Genomic DNA, 20,369 nt, shown 5'->3' on the forward strand with positions numbered 1-20,369 from the left:
TATAAATGGCTCAGCAGTTTGTATTTCAATTTCGTCCCGATCATTTCTATTTGGCCTATGTACATTTAGTAGTTGCGCAAAATAGTTTTTCCATCTGTTTAGGATTGATGGAGAGTCTGCAAGCAAGTCACCATTCTCATCCTTGATCACGTTTACCCTTGGCTGATATCCGTTCTTAAATTCCTTTATACCCTTATATAAATCTCGAATGTTTTTATTCTTACTATTTGTTTCTACCTCATTCAGTTTTTCCTTCAAGTAACCTCTCTTTTTATTCCTAAGTGTACGACTTGCTTCCCGTCTTTCATTGAAATAATTATCTCTCTTCTCCTCAACTGGATCCTGTAAGAATTTCAATTTTGCCTGTTTCCTTCTTTCTACTACCATGCAACAATCTTCATCAAACCACGGTTTCTTTTTCTTAGTTTCATAATAACCTATGCTCTGCTCAGCTGCAATTTTGATACTATCTCTGATATTTTCCCACACGCTATTACATCTAATTCTTTCTCAACTTCGTCGGAACTTTCTAAAGTGGCAAACCTATTCGAAATTTCGACCTGATAATTTTGCTTAGCTTCCTCGTCCTTTAATTTCAAAATATTGAATTTAGTAATATTAACTTGTTGCTCTACTCGCTTGGCTACTGATAATCTTTCTCTTAATTCTCCAATCACCAAATAATGGTCAGAATTACAGTCTGCACCCCTGAAAGTTCGAATATCTACTATACTAGTATGTCTCCGTTTATCTATCAAGATGTGATCTATTTGGTTGTGTGTCAATCCATCTGGAGAAGTCCAAGTATATTTATGTATATCCTTATGGGGGAATGTTGTACTTTTGACAATTAAATTTTTCGATGTGGCAAAGTTGACTAATCTAATTCCATTGTCACTACTAATTGCGTGTAGGCTCTCTTTTCCAATAGTTGGTCTAAAAATATCCTCCCGTCCTACTTTAGCATTGAAATCCCCCAATAAAATTTTCATGTGATATCTAGGGAACTGATCAAAAGTATGTTCCAATTCCTCATAGAAGCTATTCTTTATATGGTCGTCTTTCTCTTCTGTAGGGGCGTGAGCATTTATAACTATGATGTCGCACCATCTACCCTTAAGTACTAAATATGATAACCTGTCACTGATAAATTCGACCTTTTTTATTGCTGATTTTATTCTTTTATGAACAAAGAATCCTGTTCCTAATTAGTGATTATTGTTTCCTTCCCCATAATACAACAAGTAATCTCCTATTTGTGATATGCCATTCCCATCTAACCTAACCTCTTGTACTCCTACGAAGTCTATTCTATATCTAGCTAGTTCTTTTGCTACTAATGTTACCCCTCCTGTTCTATAAAGACTAGTTACGTTCCAAGTGCCAAATCTCAAATCCTTATTCCTTTGCTGTGGTCGTGCCAGAGAATCAGTCCTATTCCGAGGCTTATTATAGGGATACGTAACAAGATGTTTTTTACGGTGATGGGTTGTTAGCCCTTCGCCCAACCCCCAAGCTGGAGGGCCACCCCTTATCGGCTGTCCACGACTGCTTATTCAATATATTCGCAGCTACCCTCCATATCTGGAGGCCGTCTCCTCTATCCGCAACCTGAGGACGCGCCATGCCGTGGTGATAGGGACCCACAATACATGGGTGACGATGAGGCCTGTGTCAAAAATGTAATATGTGACGATGAGGCTTGTGTCAAAAATGTAATGTGTGACGATGAGGCCTGTGTCGAAAATGTAATGTGTGACGATGTGGCCTGTGTCAAAAATGTAATGTGTGACGATGTGGCCTGTGTCAAAAATATAATGTGTGACGAAAATTCCGCTTGGTCACGCAAATTACATTGGCTCATAGCCTAAGTACCGGTACTAATAAAATTAGCATTAGGGTGTGGCTCATGTTGTTACAGTGAGCATTTGAAATTCTACCACCTTTTGTTTCACCACGGATCCCGGTGTGGATGCTCTACTCGGTGCGGAGAAAGATGTCAAAAAGACTTTAAATGATAGTCAGGGGTAGAAAAAAGGTTTAAATAGCAAGTGTGGGAATAATCTCATCCGCCTAGATTTCTTTATCTGGACTACTTCGGTGTCTTTGAAATAACTACATATTTCATAGGGTTTAATGGAATTCATTTTAAGGGCAGGAACTTGGGGTTCCAAACGTGTCATTGTCGAGTTTCGCGACGTAATTGATATCGTTCCTCCTGTGCGGAAGGTATTGCCAGTCTTCTTGAAGATGTTCCGCTTCATATCAGCAGACGAAAGTGATTTCAACACGACGCACAGTGTGCAATTTTCCCAATCTAGGTGGACAAAAATCAAATTTCGACTTGTTTAGTTAGGCATAGATGAATATGAATTCATGTTCTTTAACATTTGGAGAATGTTGTGAGAAACAGCTTTTACTCCTTTATCAGAGGCAAGCTATATTTAGAAGGGTATGAACAATGAGTTCTTCGTAACATTTCTCGCTCCTGTTCAGCCGTAGACAGAGAGGCTTACTATGTGGGTGAAAAGAGCCAATTGTTAGTGAGTATTGTATTATGAGACATGGAATCTCTTCAGATAGGTACGTTCTTACTAATGTAACTTCAATTACAAGTTTGTAAAGTATTTTCCTTCTTACAGAAGGGTTTAGACATTACAGTAAAAAAAATATATTTTGAAGATCTCCTAATATAATGTGAGTTTTAGTATAGCCGGTCGCGTCCGGTTACAACAATTCTCTTACCATTTAATACAGCATCATTTAGAGTGTTGAATCCCTGTTTTAAAGTTTCCGCGTTCTTGCGCATTTGTCAGTAATTAATTTTTTCAGTAGTGGGGCATACGGTAACTGTTCCTTATTTGGCTTAACAGCAGAAAAGAATAATGGAATAAGGAAGTTTTTTTATCACTTGTGAGTGTTTTTAGGCTTGAAAAATTATTCACATGACATCGAACATCAGGTTAAAAAAACATTGGACACATTTTTATCTAAGCTCAATAAACATACAGTGAATCAGAATGCAAATCACTAGCTGGACAAAATTAATAACTTCTCTCCAATCCAACGGATTCTTATGAAACTTTGTACATGCCTTACAGGTGGCACATATGTATTGTGTACAAACTCTGATTACGTTTGCACATGAAAAATTATCCGTTTATAGCGGGAGACTTTAAACGAAATTAGTAACTTCTTTCCTATCTAACAGATTTTTATGAAACTTTATACAGAAGTTGCAGGTGGAATATTTTATTTTTTACCATAAGAGGACCTGCCCCTTTATAGTGGTACATTTAGACAAAATTAATAACTTCTCTCCTATACAACATATTTTTATGAAACTCTGTAAAATAATTAGGTATATAGGTAGCATACATATGTAATCAGAATTTTTACATAAAAATATATGCTACCTGTAACTCATGTACAAAGTTTCATAAAAATCTGTTATGTAGGGAAGAAGTTAATTTTGCGTAAATGTACTCTCTGTAAAGGGATAGTTCCTCTTATGGAATCGTAAATATAGTTTGTACCCAAAAATATATTCTGCCTGTAACTTCCGTACAGTGTTTCATAAAAATCTGTTAGATAGGAGAGCAGTTATTATTTTAGTCTAAAACCACCACCTATAAAGGAATAGTTCCTCGTATACGAATGTAGTCAGAGTTTGTACACAATAAATATGTGCTATTTATAAGGTCTGTGCAAAGTTTCGTAACAATCCGTTGGAATGCAGAGAAGTTATTAATTTTGTCCAGCTAGATTTGCGTTATTGCACACTGTGCGATGGGGCACTTGCTCGTGTCAGTTACAAAGTAAGAAGAGGTTTCCTCCACGCTGGATTGGCCATGGCGGGTCGTTTCGACTAGCAAGAAAACGTGAGCTGTCAAAATTTGAATCCTTTTTCTCTGACGATACATGAAGGCCCTTGTGTATCTCAGCCACGTAAACATCGAGAAGAACTTGTGGCACTAATTGCAACTGCTGCAGTGAAGTTCGAGATCGAGCACCTGAAATACTTATCAGAAGAGAGAGCATTTGGTGTACGTAAGCCGTTCAGTTAACTGCTACATGCACTATATCGTAATGTATTAGGGAGCAAGGAAGGGAGGGGGAGAATGTCATTCAGTCGCTACAATAACGACGACTAGAGTACAGTTCCTGCAGCAAATTATCTCTATTATTCAGTAATTTCACTTTGTAATATTAAATAACCTATTGTTTATATTTAACATTAATTACAACATACACAGTTCTGTGTTACATGATATTAATGTAGCTACATAAGAATAATATAACGTATATAAATGCAACAACATAGAAAACATAGTATTTTACTTTGTACTACTTTGCTCTTCTTCATGACTGCATTTGTTACAGTGCACGACAATATACTTCATTAAGCTTTCCTGCTTTCAAGTCGTCAGACCACAATAATCGCATTGATTTTTCAAACAGAGCTGCAATGGTAACATGATTTACTTTCTCTAGCTCTTCGGATGTCAATAGAAACATTTTGCCCACACCTTCAGTTTGAAGTGCCCCAACAATAACATTAGCAACGGATCTGTTTGCAATATTTGTCGTTTCGTCTATGTATAGATACCCACAATTTTTAATCTTTTAAGATTTATCTAATTTCACGTAAGACATCTTCATAACATTTTGCTAAATAACCCGTACGCAGAGTAGATTGTCGGGGTAATGTTCTACCTGTATATTTTTGCAAAAATGATCAGACACATGGGTGCTTCAGTTTTTAAATGGAATATTTGCCCTAACGAACATGTGGCCCAAGTCTTAGTAAAAATCACATTCCATATTTGAACTCGTGGGAATAGCTTCGACTTTCTTCAAATTCAACAACTTAAAACATTCCTTGTGTCTTTCAGAGTTGTAGTGTTTTTGTACATGGTGTCTCTTGTTCCCCAGTAGATCGACTTTACATACCTTGCATGTAAGTTTTCCACCATCCGTGGGAAAGTGCTGCGATCCGAACTCCTCAACAAATCGCTGCAATTGTACAAGCCGAGGCTTCTTTTTTTCCGGATATCGTAAACTTTGTTATAATGTAAAGGCAAATAAATGCTTTGCACTTACGGTAAGCACAAGTAGAACTAATTAGGACTGCGATAGGAAAAAAGTAAATATAGGAAATAGTGCAGAAGGACCAATAAAGAAGAATATGAAGAAAGGAAATTCAAATACGTCAGGAAATGCACAGGTATTGAAAACTATCTAAGACAGCACATATAACATCAGAGAGCTCTGTGCGTACAATGACTGTACCTTGTAGGTAAGACCCCTTCCCCCACCTCGTGTCGTAGTCAAAGCTCTCGGTATAGTAAACTTGTGTCCACTGATAACGTACCCCATCTGCTCTCTTTGCTTATCAGTGTTACCGGTTCGTAGTCCGGCGTTATGCTGTGAAGTCAATAGCACACACTTCGAAAATTCATCGTGTGATAGTTTGAATAAAAGCAAATTTTTAACACTATTGTTTTCTTCTTTATATAGACATTGTGCGAATGACTACATCCCGCGCTGAGGACACGAAGTTCTTCTCTCTGAAATTATCGTTTCTTTTCATTCCCAGTCGGTCTGGGTGGCGCAGTAGGTAGAGTGCTGGCCTTCTGTGCCTGAGGTTGCGGATTCGATCCCAGCGACAGACTCATGTCAGTACGTAGATTTACTGACATGTAAAAGAACTCCTGCGGGACAAAATTTCGGCACCGACGACATTGATATAACCTCGGCAGTTTCGAGCGTCGTTAAATAAAACAATTAAAAAATACAGTGTGTCCGCAGAAACATTCCGGGGTTATAAACTGCTATAATTCTGTCACTATATTGTGTTTTACGAAATTCATAGCGGTGGCATTAGAAAGAACAGCTCAAAGAATTTCAGGAAATGCGTAATTGATCATTGTTGACCGAAACAACAGGTGGCAGCACAAGAAGAAAGAAAAAAACGCGTCTGTACATAGACTTCGAAAGTCTGTGCGTAGAGCTAGCCTGCAGTTAAACATTTATAAATCCACCGTTTCCAAGGTCATCTGCGATTTCACCCCTACAAAATGCAATTAGTGCATAAGTTGAAATCGGATGACCATGCAAAATGACGTGTTTTCTGTGAACATTTATTGACACTAATGGCGGATGATGAATACCTATCAGCCAAATTCATTTTTAGTGACGAGGCAACGTTCCACGTCAATGGAAAAGTAAACAAACACAATGCTAGAATTCACACAGACTTGAAAATTTAACATTCACATCATTTAACACAATTTGCTTACATCCAACAATGTCTTAATGACAAGTGAAATAGCGGAAACGGGGTTTCTTTCTTTCACGGACTCTGCTTTCTTTCTTCTTGAGCTGCCATCTGTTGTTTCAGTCAAAAATTATCAAATACGCATTTCCTGAAATTCTTTGAGCTTTTCTTTCTAATGACACCGGTATGAATTTCGTAAAACACATAGTGACAGAATTATAGCAGTTTATAACTCCGGAATGTTTCTGCGAACACGCTGTAGGCTATTTATTCCCACATCATATACCATAGAACCGCTAGTTACTTAATCTTCAGGCAGAGCTTCAGGTGAAGCGATGCCATCTTTGACGTTGCATAACCAATAACGAAACGTCGAGGACCCAATATTCCTAATGTTAAGATAATGTCCCAGACACATTCTGTCACCGCTCAAAAAATATGCTCTTATTTCAGAGATATACTCTAGAATATAGGTTGTAATTTTATTGTGTCTAATTCTGGCGTCAACGTCTAAAACGAAACTGATACCATTTTGTTTATTCATCAGAGCTTCCTCAAATCAGAGGCTGCCAGATAAAGCATATAAAATAAAATAGGGGACAGACAATGAAAGTTAACAGAGTAAAGGAGTGACAAACAATCAAGGAAAATGATAACAGCGCATCAGGCTTTCCAGTTCAGTGAGTTACAATCTATATAGCTGATTCCCTGAGAGTTTGACTGACTCTTTCATTACGAGGAGAGCCAGATCATTTAGAAAAAATTTGTGCAGTCCTAGGTTCTTAATGAATTGATATGAGAAATTATAGTCCAGTCGCTCTTATTTCCGGCAGCCAATCACGTTGCAGGTCGGCTACATTTAAATGTGTACGTCTTGTGATTCACTGCTGATGACGTTATGCACTTCCTAAGGCTCGATAAATATTTAATACAACCGGCCGCCATTTTAGCTCTTTCATTGGCGTTCGCAGAAAACACACGAGGACGTTATTTGCCGCTCAATTATTTGCCCAAGTACAATGCGTTTGATTTATTATCATAGGAGCTACGACGGTGTTTAACGGTGTGGCAAATAGATTTCTTGTCGGTAGCTCGGCAACGAAAGAACAAAAATGGCGAACGATACTACCTGCCTAGACTTTGTAGAACCTTCACTTCCTAAGGCGTAAGTAAAGAGGAGGAATCACGCCGGAAATAACGACACAACTATAAGTACTGTCGGTGACTCAGGAGAAGACGATAGCGGACTGAGAAGGAAGGGATGTGAACAGATAACGTAAGACAACACGTGCAACATCTGTACTGCAGTAAGCGGAAACATTAGGTCTCCTTCTGTTCAACTTAGCTTTAATTTGCATACGCATTGTTACTCATGTTTCCTGCACGAGTAATAACCTGGCTACTGGGATGCTTATCTGAGCGATGTTTGTAATAATCAACAGTGATAGTCAAGAAGGTCACATTCTTTCCGCTCGTCTTCTCCTGAGTAACGGACAGTATTACTCGACAGGCGCGAATGGAGCCGCGGGCGTAATGTGAACTATCGCGATACAGTAGCTCATTACGAACGCAGGAGCAGTAGCGCCACGGCTCCGGGTTCCAGGACTCCACTCGCCTTGGTCGAGTAATATTGTTCCTCTTGCATCAAACATCAATCCTGTGACACTGATATCATGAAGTTGGTATTTGTCTTAATAATAAGGGATGGTTGGAACGTATATTGGCCTTTCTCCTCGTGTATATCTTCAGGCTGCCCTTTGTAATTTTTTTTAATTTAATAGATTATTTTACGACGCTTTATCAACAGCTTAGGTTATTTAGCGTCTGAATGAGATGAAGGTGATAATGCGGTGAAATGAGTCTGGGGTCCAACACCGAAAGTTACCCAGCATTTGCTCATTTTGGGTTGAGGGAAAACCCCGGAAAAAACCTCAACCAGGCAACTTGCCCCGACCGGGAATCGAACCCGGGCCACCTGGTTTCATGGCTAGACTCGCTAACCGTTACTCCACAGGTGTGGACTTTGTAAAATATATAACAGAAATATTTAAATTGAAAAATATCAGGTTAGCAAGAGAATAACAAAATGTCGGAGAGTGAGGCAAAATACTACCAAAAATTATTTGTTGGATAGGACAAAAACTAATGAGATGCTTACATCACAGGAATGAATGATGAGCAGTAAAACTAAAGCGAGGCAGTTCACTAAGAAGACACACAACTGTAGTAGCTTCGGTCGCTCTAGATCTAGATAAAATTAAACGAACTCTCGGTTAAGCAGTCTCAAACATAAATATAGTTCAAACTTGGCTCTAAGTGTTAAAGTTAAAATATACTTGTATGTATATGAAAAATTACGAAGTACCTGCTTCATTGACGGTATACGGAAATATTCCAATCGTCCTCATCGTCAGCATGATAAGTCTCATATCGCTGTAGAAGGAATTGCTCTGCTTTCCAGTGACGGGAGAAGAATGTCCTACCTTCATGATAGGATGGTTATTCTTAGATTGGGGCACCACTCTGGACCAGTGGATGGAAATATCATCTCCATAAAGCGTGCTGATGTGTGATGACGGCATGCCACTTTCTGCATTTGAAACATACCATATTAATATAAAAGTTAGCCTCATTGTCATTACATAAAACATTTGCCTTATGTTAAAGTCAAAATTTGTAATTTTACGTAAAGTTGTACACTAAACTATCGGACGTGGATTTGAATCTAGGTAAGGAATGTTAATACAAACATCTTCTGCGAATTAGACTTTAATATTGTATACTTTTTGGGTTTCTCTTTACTAGTAGATATTTCTCTTGTGTTCATGCATTGTTTGGAGTTTCATTGGTGAAGGTTTTCTTTTATTAACTTATGTTGTGTATTTATAACGATTGCCTTTAGTTCTTCTTTGGTTTTTATTAATAATTTAAGTAGTACAATTTACTTTTGCTACACTCTCTTTGGTGTCTCGGCAGCCTCTTGGTCTACTACTACTCTAGTGGTCGGTGACGCTGGCTCCTAACCAGGAGCTTTCGGCTTCGATTCCCGTCTCTGTCAAGGGACTTTTCCTTTGTATATATGATGTGGGTGTTTGTTTCTCCTTGAGTTTAAGTTGTATTTCGAAAGATATAAATGTTAGGAGGGAATTGACGAACATCACCAAAAATCAGCTGTTAATATTACCTTGCGGGATCACCCTTTTCTTGCAATTATCTTGTAGCTAATCGATTTCGGATATAGGTATTTTGAGCTGTATGAGCTGACGTCAAATGAGCCACGGAACATCTTTCTTTCTCCTTTTCTTTCTCTCTTTTCTTCTTTCTTTTTCCTTTTCTTGTTTTTAACTCCCTTCCATTTTACAACTCACCGGGGCATGGAAGAGGTGATTTCGTTTCATTAACAGTGGACATATTCACATTGCGGGCCTCCCTAGCTGGCTGTGGGATCGGCATAACACTCGACAGCCTCGGAGAAATCACAGAACAATCATAAGTCAAGGGACAAACCTTCAGTTCCATGGTACGGAGAATAATTTATTTCTATCCACGCCGTGAATCCAATCACGGGTCGTTGGGTTAGAAACTGGTACACAGCGACGAACAGAACGCATGCTTCAATGCACAACACTAAACCCATATAACCTGTATAAGCAATATTTTTATAGGCCTACCAAACTCAGAATACACAGAAATATTAATAAGTACCTAGATTATTATCACAAGAAATAAAACGTCTTTTATCAAGTGAATAAAGTCGTAGTCAGTCTTATGATTAACTAGGTTTACATCAATCAATTCTTACCAAAATTATTATATGCACATCTCCACATTTTGGATATTGATAAGAATCATTCTCGAGATACGAAACAAACAGCTTTTACATGGTATGTTTGCATGAATGTATAGGTCTCGCAAGCAGGGATTACCGACGACAGGATAGATAGAATCAGTCTTGCACTGTGATAGTTACATTACGGTTCTAGTTTCGGTTCCACTGCATGTGAATACGTGTCTTGTTCCAAGTGCGTTTATTTTGTTAAATAGTGATGGAGCGTTCCCCTCGCAGAGTATCATTATTTTATTCGTAAACATAATGTTGAGCTTTTAATTCGCTTCGAATTTTTCTCTTGCGACGCTTTTCATTTCCACAGGCGATGTCCCCATCTGTTCATCTTCTCAGAAGAGGCAGTACTTCCATCGGCCCGCATCTCTCGCTTCCTCGGCGTGCCTACATACACGTCTCAAAACAGACAGTAACGCCAACACTGTTTTTCGGTCATCGTTCCTTGTGCGAGCTATACAGACCGATTATTTAATCCTGACAGTTCGACGACGCGAAAGAGCGTAAGTAAAAGGAGTAGCGGGGAGAGCTCCGGAGTATAGATAAGGGCGAGCTGTCAGTAAAGGAATGCAGTACAGCTTAACTGTATTAAACATACCGCTCTACCGCACACATGACATCCGATCGCTCTGAAGGTAAGCGACTAACTAGTTCAAACAACCCTTGGCGTAACTAAATGGACCCGCCTGACCCAGGCGCACATTGCCGGTGACTGTCAGGACTAAATAATCGTACTGTACATTGCGGCAGTAGATTCAATGTAAAACGCCTGCAATAGCTACATCTTTATTTGTTATCTACCACTTTTATATTCCGAGAGCTCGACAGCTATTAGGCTCCGAATACATTTCAGCCTGCTGTATTGGACTTCTGTGCCCGCTCTTATCTTTGAAAATCTGTTTCGTGGTTTGGTCGTTACAAACCTTTGGATCTCACAAAATTTCTTGCAGAAAAATCCAGTCTTAATCGATTAATCAACATTATACATGGATTTGGACCACTGGCTAATTTTTTCCGGTCTCAAATGACTAATAGCCATTTTGGAGGTCTTCTCTGTCGTCTTATTTCACTAGGTTATAAAACGAATATTTCATTATTCTTGGGAGACATTCTCGTGCAGACCAATCATTTTTATATTCCTAAATTTGACCTAAAACTGGGGTGACTTTTAATTAATTTACAATATCTTCATTTCCCTTACAATGTGACCAAGTATATTGTACAGTTTTTCTTGTAAATTGCATTTCAGATGCTCTAATTCTTGATTTATCCTTTGATTTTGTTCATGCTTCGCTAACACAGTTTACAATAATATTAGAAGACTGAAAGTGATATACATTTTTATTCGAAAATCCTTTGAAATTTTTGTTGGTTAAAGCCTGGTCCAGATGCAACAGTTTACTTCACATTTTACTTGCACATGCAAAAAACTATAAGTAAGAAGGGACGTGTGCACCGTAAAACTAAGCGATTTTCAGAACTGAATGTTTCCAACTGAGTTTCCAGTCTTCGTTCACTCTAAAAATCGCTCAGTTCTACGGTTCACACGCTCCTTCGTACTTGCAACTAAAAGAGTGTGCAAGTGAAACGTCAAGTAAGCTGGACCGGGCTTTAGTATTAATAATTCATGTTATTCTTAAAAGTATTGAATTTTGTTACCTATACAGGGTGTTTCCGAGGTGATGTTACAAACTTTCAGGGATGATGGCGAAGGGCACATGTATCAATTTGAGATAAGGGATCCTGGTCCGGAAATGACCGAGTCGAAAGTTACAAGCAAAAATACACTCAGGGACAAAAAAACCGGACACTTCTATATTTGCTTGTATTTTGTTGACAATTATTTCAAAATGAAACAAAACCCATTTAAACAAAATAATGTTTCATTTAGCACCTTATACGACAGCATTTGAAAAAAAAATCTCTGATGAGAAAATTTACAAAAAATTACAAAGGGCGTATAACTATGGCATCGTTTAGTCTAACTGTTTTTTTCATTTTATGGTACCTTAAACATTAAAAACACTTTTTAGTAACGGGTATTACCCCCTCTGGCTTGAATAACTGCATCCATACGTCTTGGCATGCTCTCAATTTGGTTAGCAATGTCTTCTTGAGGAATAAGTTCCCATTCTTCGCCAAGTGCTCGCCTCAACTCTTGTAACGATTCTGGTCTCGGTCGACTATTCTTAACACGCCGCCTCAGCATGTCCCTCGCATGTTCAATTGGGTTCATGTCTGGACTCCTTGCTGGCCATGGAAGAACATGGATTCCCACTTCTTGGAGATAATCTCCGACCGCATGGGCAATATGCGGCCTTGCATTATCATGCATTAAAACAAAATTATCGCCTACAAATTGGCCAAATGGCACAACATGATCAGCCAAACATTCATTTATATACCTATCAGCTGTTAGTCTTCCATTTTCAACAAAAACCAACTCCGTACACACTCCTGCCCAAACCATCACTCCACCACCTCCATACGGCACATTTTCGGAAATGCATCACTGTGAAAATCGTTCTCCCCTCCTCCAGACTCTTTCACGTCCATCAGGTGAGCACAGATTGAAACGGGACTCATCGGTGAACAGAACACAGCTCCACTGTCCATTTCTCCAATCCCTGTGATCATTTTCAAAACGCAGTCGTTCAAATCGATGCATCCTAAGAAGTCTGGGACCAGTTGCAGGTCTACTTGATATCAGTACACTTGCTTTCAACCTCCTTCTAACTGTTTTGGCGGAAATTGGGCGTCCATGCATGTTAACAAATTGCTGGGCTACACTAGTAGCTGGCAGGTTGCGCTCCCTAAGAACTCTCAATACCATATATTACCTGTCTTCATTTGGATTTGTAGCTCTTGGACGACCCGAACCTGGTCTTCTGGTATATTCTAGGATCTCTCTATACCGTTTTATGGTATCATGGGTTGTGCTTCTAGCCACATTCATAACATTTGCAATGTAACGTACACTGCGTCCATCATCGTAAAGGGCTATAGCTCGAGCCACATCTTCAGGTCGCATCTTGTTTTAAGACAAATGTTACAACCCCACTTAAACTCAGAAAATGTAAAAGATAAAGAAATAACGAATGATAACGATAATGAAGCACAAAATGGTTGAGACAAAATTGTTATAGCTGAGACTCCGAAAGCAAAATTGGAATATTTGGTTGTAATGGCTTGTTTATCAAACAAAAACAATCAACAATGTATACACGTCTCCATAACAGATGGCTACCATAATATTGTATGAGAAGATAATGTTTTGCAAAATACCAGCAAATATTAAAGTGTCCGGGTTTTTTTTTTTTTTTTTTTTTTTTTTGCCATGAGTGTAGTTCTGTGGAAATGAAATAATTTTATTCCTCTGTACACCTTATTTATGTGTATTTATCTGTACATCTTACATATACTGTTTTCATCTCACGTTATTTACGCTGTCTACTTAGCCTACAGTATTCCGTTCAGTGCGCTGTCTGGGGGATGGAGACAGGAAACTACACTAAAGCAATGCAGATAGCGTAATGTGTAACGGGCATGGTCGGTCCTGATACGCATGTCTGTAGACAGCAGTGTATGTGTACAAGTTGCAGTGTCCAGTCGATCAGTCCTAGTGAAATGGAGGAGTACACGAGAGCGGAATACGCAGACCTGATTTTCGAATACGGATGAGCCAATGGGAACAGTAGACAAGCTCATAGATTGTATCGGAACAAGTACTCACGTAGGAGACATCCGGCCCTTATCATCTTTCCACGACTGTTCCAAAAGTTAAGGGAAGGAGGGCAAGTGGTGCCAAATTCAATTCCATTTCCACACAACTATTTTTGCTTATAACTATCGACTCAGTCATTTCCGGAGCAGGGTTCCTTATCTCAAATTGATACATGTGCCCTTCCCCATCATTCCTGAAAGTTTGTAACACCATCTCGGAAACACTCTGTATAAGTATTTTTCATCTTCATACAATAGTAAGCCTCCTAAATAAATACGTAAATGAGCTGGTTTGTTCAATAATGTTATTATTTATTACTCTTTTACTCATGATTTGATCGTGTTTCTTAAAAGTCGGAGTTTTTTATCACTCGGTTGAAATTTTCATTCCATAATCTTTTATTAGATTATTCAGTTTTTATGGTGCTAATTTATTGCAAACTGTTTTTATTGCAGTATATGATTATGTCTCGTGACGAGAATATTGTACGAAATGGAAATATAAAAATTGGAAATTTATTTTTTGAAGAGGTGGAGAAGTTCAAATATCTTGGAGCAACAGTAACAAATATAAATGATACTCGGGAGGAAACTAAACACAGAATAAATATGGGAAATGCCTGTTATTATTCGGTTGAGAAACTTTTATCATCCAGTCTGCTGTCGAAAAATCTTAAAGTTAGAATTTATAAAACAGTTATATTACCGGTTGTTCTTTATGGTAGTGAAACTTGGACTCTCACTTTGAGAGAGGAACATAGGTTAAGGGTGTTTGAGAATGAGGTGCTTAGGAAAATATTTGGGGCTAAGAGGGATGAAGTTACAGGAGAATGGAGAAAGTTGCACGACACAGAACTGCACGCATTGTATTCTTCACTTGACATAATTAGGAACATTAAATCCAGACGTTTGAGATGGGCAGGGCATGTAGCACGTATGGGCAAATCCAGAAATGCATATAGAGTGTTAGTTTGGAGGCCGGAATGAAAAAGACCTTTAGGAAGGCCGAGACGTAGATGGAAAGATAATATTAAAATGGATTTGAGGGAGGTGGGATATGATGATAGAGAATGGATTAATCTAGCTCAGGATAGGGACAGGTGGCGGGCTTATGTGAGGGCGGCAATGAACCTCCGGGTTCCTTAAAATCCAGTAAGTAAGTACTGTTTTTATTGTTTGGTATAACTACTGTACTTGATTGTCTGAAAATAATATAGCTTTTATATCATGATTTCGGTTTATTTTAATTCCAGTGACTTCTTGTTTCCATTTCTCAATTGCATATTTCATTCAAATATAAGCTTATTGAAAAGTATTGGAGAGAGAGAGCGATTTATTGATACGCAGAAACATCTGTCCGAAAAGTAACTAGCCGTTATTTTTGCCTGCAGATCTCGTAATCTGAGACAAAGTGTAGTCTATTTAATTTCTGTAAGCATACGAAACAGAACTCACAGCTTCACTTTGGTTTCGCGGAAAGCCATGCTAAGAGTAACGACTTAAAGACAGCAAGCAGTCATGACAGCTCAGTTAATAGAGTACGGATTCGATTTCAAATCCTGGAGATGGCGGAATTGTATTTGTGGTAAACAATGCGAGACGGAGGTTCCTCGTTCGAGGTTCGCCTCTTCATTCCATCAATACTCTCCACAATTTCCATTTCATTATCATCTTCTTTTCAAAAAACAAGAGCATTTACTTGTGTTTGTTCGGTATAGGATCGTCCGATAGCCGTAGCGAGTGTTTCTCGTGGTTTGTCCAAAGATTTTAGATGGCCGTGGTTGTGAATTCTAGGCAACTTATAAATCTGCAGAAAGGAACCGCAGCTTCGGATCTCACCCTAGCGACTTAAATGACTCAGATTATCCTGAGGTACGGCAGATCAACATCACAGATATGGTATTCGGACTTGTTGGCTGGAGGAAATACGTGGTGTGGCGGATGGTGGTACCGACTTAACGAGAGCATAAGAGAAGCGACTAGAAGCATTTGAAATGTGGATATAGAGAAGAATTGAACGTGTGAAGTGGACAGACACAATAAGAAGTGGAAAGAGTGGGAGAAGATTAATAATGCTGAAACTGATCAGGAAGAGAACAAGGAATTTGTTGGGTCACTGGCTGAGAAGAAACTGCCTACTGAAGGATGCACTGGAAGGAATAGTGAACGTGAGAAGAGTTGGGGCAGAAGTAGATATCATTTGATAGACGACATTAAGATAGGCGATATGAATCATATGCGGAGTGTAAGAGGAATGGAGAAAATAGGAAAGATTTGAGAATGCTGGGTTTGCAGTGAAAGACCTGAGGACCTGCCATTTGGTAGAACACTATGTATGTCACCGTTTTTGGCGTATTAAATAAGTAATGGGAACGTTAAGTACGAGTGTTTTACCTTTGCAGCAGTCAGTTTGACAACTGTGTTTGACAAATGGCTGATGTGATGTGTATAGGAAGTGGTACCATTCTCAGCTGCACTAGCAAGATGCTCACAAACTGGACACTATACTCTAGGACACACACCAAAAACGCTGGCGCCAGCGGAACGAAATTCATTCCAACGGATGCACAAAAGTCTACTTGGCCTGCAGCGCTTACAAATTATCTCACCCAGTCCGGCAGTAATCAATAACCAATAGAAATTACTTCAGGATCCAAAGATCTTGGCCTGGCTTGACACTGCAACTTTGTATCTTTCAACATGCGTAGTAACTATTAACTACTGGCCATGCCTGTTCACCATGCGTATTTACTTTCACAGTAAATCTGAGAGTCAATCTATCTCAGTCATGTCAATTGATGCCCATAGGAGCAAGCGCGCGCATTAGAGCTCATGAGAACCTGAGCGCTTTACAGCGGAAAGGAAAGAGACAGATGAAAGAGGTACTATATGCCGCTTGGTCGAGCTGTATACAGGGGTGGCCAGCACTCATTCTATGGATAATGGAAAGAACTTATTAAAACTGTATTCATGTTAATTTTTAGATTTGTCTGAGAACTATAAGTACACTATAAGAATGTAAGTTTTAATTGCAATGCTCATTATTCACAAGTTCGCTTTTTTATTCAAAAGGAATATATTCTCACTTTTTTTTTTTACAGAAAAATGAAATTTTCAGATACGTTTATTTAGTAGCCTTACAGGTACTGAAACAATGTTTTTGTAAATCTAATATATCGTAAATGCGTATTATTGAAGATAGTGTAGTGAAAATTTTTAAAATATTCGCATGGAAAATGTTCGTAAGGAAATAAATTAACAAAGCAACTACTGTTACATCATAAAGAAAAGATATATGCCCATGTGTTGTAAAAAAGTCAGCTCCGTAGCTTCAGCAGATTTCGAGAAAATAATTTAATATTCTGATGATAGAAAGTTGCGCACCAACATCACCTTAAAAGCATACTGCGATAAGAGTTTTGTTATGTAATATTAGTTGCAGTTCAAACATATACCTAGGTAACTTTGCTTTGTTCTACATATAATATTGTTTTGATTAGTTTATTGATTACTTTTACAATGCTAAAGATACCATCAATATCAGTTCCAACTTATCATGTCATACTCAATCTCTTTCTTCGGGAGAGATAGTACAGTATAGTTATACTACTATGGAATTGATGTGAATATTGCTTCTTAACTCTTTATTATGTTATTTACGTTTAAAACACAAGTAAAATATTAAGAAATTGGTGTTAATACTTTTGTTTTACAGACAATATAGATGATATCAAACAGAAAGAAGCCATATAAAAATAACTACATAAAATTTCACGTTCCGTTTGAAGTTTATACACCACTGTCTTTTTAATCCACCAGGCTGCTTTTTCATATACGTAATCCTTTCTCCTTCCATACCTAGCGCTTGATGCCCGCGCACGACGTCAAGGTCAGAAAAATGCGCTTTCTTTGACGTCACTGACTTATCTACTAACAAATATGTAACTTACAATTAAACAAGCCGCACCGCAACAAATTTTTTAACGTACCTGTTACATTGGTTGTGTTCCTTCGGAGACTTAAACTGTTAGTTTCATAGGGACGAAATGTTCGTGGAAATGGGTAATTATACATGAATATCGAATTGTAATTGGCTCCGACAGCAGAATATTCCAAGTTAAGTATAAATATAGCAGTCAGTAATTGAAAGTAAGTAACTGTTCAAGTGTGTCCACCACAGTGAGATTTATCAACCTTCACACAAGTAGAAATGAAAAGTTCGATGTGAAAAGCTCGAAAGAATGGGTGCATAACTTGATTTATTAAAACAACTGGCAGTTTTTTATCTGCTTCTATTTCTTCTTTTTGATCCATTTATATTTCCACCATTATGTCAAATTGTCATGCAACGGGACAAAACGGTTTCGCTGTGGTGCAGTTTCCATACAGACGACTGCAAGTACATCGACCATGAAGACCACAATCTATCTCTTAGAGGATCTAGGTCAACATATTACCTCGATGAGAAACACGCAAAGTTGCATACGAGAAAATTGACAAATTGCTTCCGTTAAGCAGACACCTTCCATGTGCATTATTTTCAGAAGCACGCATACAGAATGTTTCGGGTTTAGTGTCAGATCATTCGCGTTGATTTAATTCCCTTGTATATCCCCGGAGCCTAGGTTGAGTTAATAATTTTATTGTACAAGATAATCAACATTCATCATCGTGAAGGGGGAGAATGCACTCCTGGCGCTACGTACTCGTATATCATTGTAAACTACGTATTAAGGTAACTCATATTCTCGCTCATACAAGTTGACTGTGCTAAGAGTCACTGCGTATCCAGATTGCATACAGGCATCCCCAATATCCCCAGACCTGTTCATTCTGCACGTCGCCATCCACTAATCCGAGAAATGATGACTTACTTACAAATGGATTTTATAAAACCCGGAGGTTCATTTCCACCCTCACATAAGCCCGCCATCGGTCCCTATCCTGAGCAAGATCATTTCACCTCCCTCAAATCCACTTTGATATTATTCTCCCATCTGAGTCTCGGCCTCCCCAAGAGGTATTTTCTTCTCTGATTTCCCAACTAACACTTTAAATGCATTTCTGGATTCACTCATACGTGCTACATGCCTGCCCATCTCAAACGTCTGGATTTAATGTTTCTAATTATGTTAGGTGAAGAATACAATGCGTGCAGTTCTGCGTTGTGTAACTTTCTCCATTCTCGTGTAACTTCATCCTTCTTAGCCCCAAATATTTTCCTAAGCACCTTATTCTCGAACGCCTTAACCTCTGTTCGTTTCTCAAAATGAGAGTTTCACAAGCATACAGAACAACTGGTAATATAACTGTTTTGTAAATTCCAACTTTCAGTTTTCTTTTAAAGCAGACTGCATGACTAAAGCTTCTCAACCGAATAATAGCAGGCATTTCCCATATTTATTCTCCGTTTAATTTCCTCTCGAGTGTCATTTATATTTGTTACTGTTGCTCCAAGCCACATCTTCAAAGGATAAATTTCCAATTTTTATATTTCCATTTCCTACCATGTTCTGGTCACGAGATATAATCATATACTTTGTCTTTTCTGAATTTTCTTCCAAACCTATCTCGTTACTTAATTCAAGTAAAATTCCTATCTTTTCCCTAATAGTTTGTGGATTTTCTCCTAACATATTCACATCATTCCCATAAACAAGCAGCTGATGTAAACCGTTCAATTCCAAAACCTTTTAGTTTTCCTGGACTTTCCTAATGGCATATTCTAGAGCAAAGTTAAAAAATAAAGGTGATAGTGCATCTCCTTACTTGAGCCCGAAGTGAATTGGAAAAGCATCTGACAGAATCTGACCTATACGGATTCTGCTGTATGTTTGACTGAGACACATTTTAAAGAAATTATAACTATGTTAATGAAATGGAAATCGGCCAGAATGAAGCTTATGCCTACCATAGGGAAACAAGAGAACTCTGAGAAAAAGAACTCCAATTGCAACCTTGTCCGCCCCACAAATGTCACTGTTGAATCCTAGCCCTGACTGGGCCTCCAACTCGGACCGCTTGCTTCACAGGTTCGCGACCTGACGGTCAGGACATGAAGAGACTGCAAGGATGTACAAGATAATACTGTTCATAATACCGGGTGATTGTTTGGGAAGATATCAAATAAAAACGCTGTAACATGACAACGGTTACTATTTATTTTTTAGCTATCTATAAATTAATTCCTGAAGGATGAAAGTTTTGACCACATTAAACTCAACAAGCCCACCGATGTATATGCAACACAATTCATATCGTAAGGTTAATCCCTCCCAGGTGTGATCTTACATCTCACGATATATATACAGGGTGCTTCCGGGCTAGTGTTACGAACTTTCAGGGATGACGGGGAAATGCACATGTGCCAATTTGAGATAAGGAACCCTGGTCCCGAAATGACTGAGTCGGAAGTTACAAGCAAAAATATTTGTGTGGAAATGAAATAATTTGATTCCTCTGTACACCTTATTTATGAGTATTTATCTGTACATCTTACACATACTGTATTCATCTGACGTTGTT

At 38.5% G+C, this 20,369-nt stretch overlaps 1 protein-coding gene across 1 annotated transcript in view; it reads right to left on the bottom strand.

The window, feature by feature from the left end:
• Positions 1-8,867, bottom strand: part of LOC138709304 (gustatory and odorant receptor 24-like) — a 41,026-nt gene extending 32,159 nt beyond the window's left edge. Inside the window, exon 1 of the mRNA XM_069839983.1 lies at positions 8,646-8,867. Coding sequence (XP_069696084.1) covers positions 8,646-8,862 — 217 coding nt within the window. The 5' untranslated portion in view covers positions 8,863-8,867. The remainder of the gene's footprint in view (positions 1-8,645) is intronic.
• Between the last annotated feature and the right edge of the window lie 11,502 nt (positions 8,868-20,369).

Source organism: Periplaneta americana, chromosome 1 (genome assembly GCF_040183065.1).
Source record: "Periplaneta americana isolate PAMFEO1 chromosome 1, P.americana_PAMFEO1_priV1, whole genome shotgun sequence".
Taxonomy (NCBI): Eukaryota; Metazoa; Arthropoda; class Insecta; order Blattodea; family Blattidae; genus Periplaneta; species Periplaneta americana.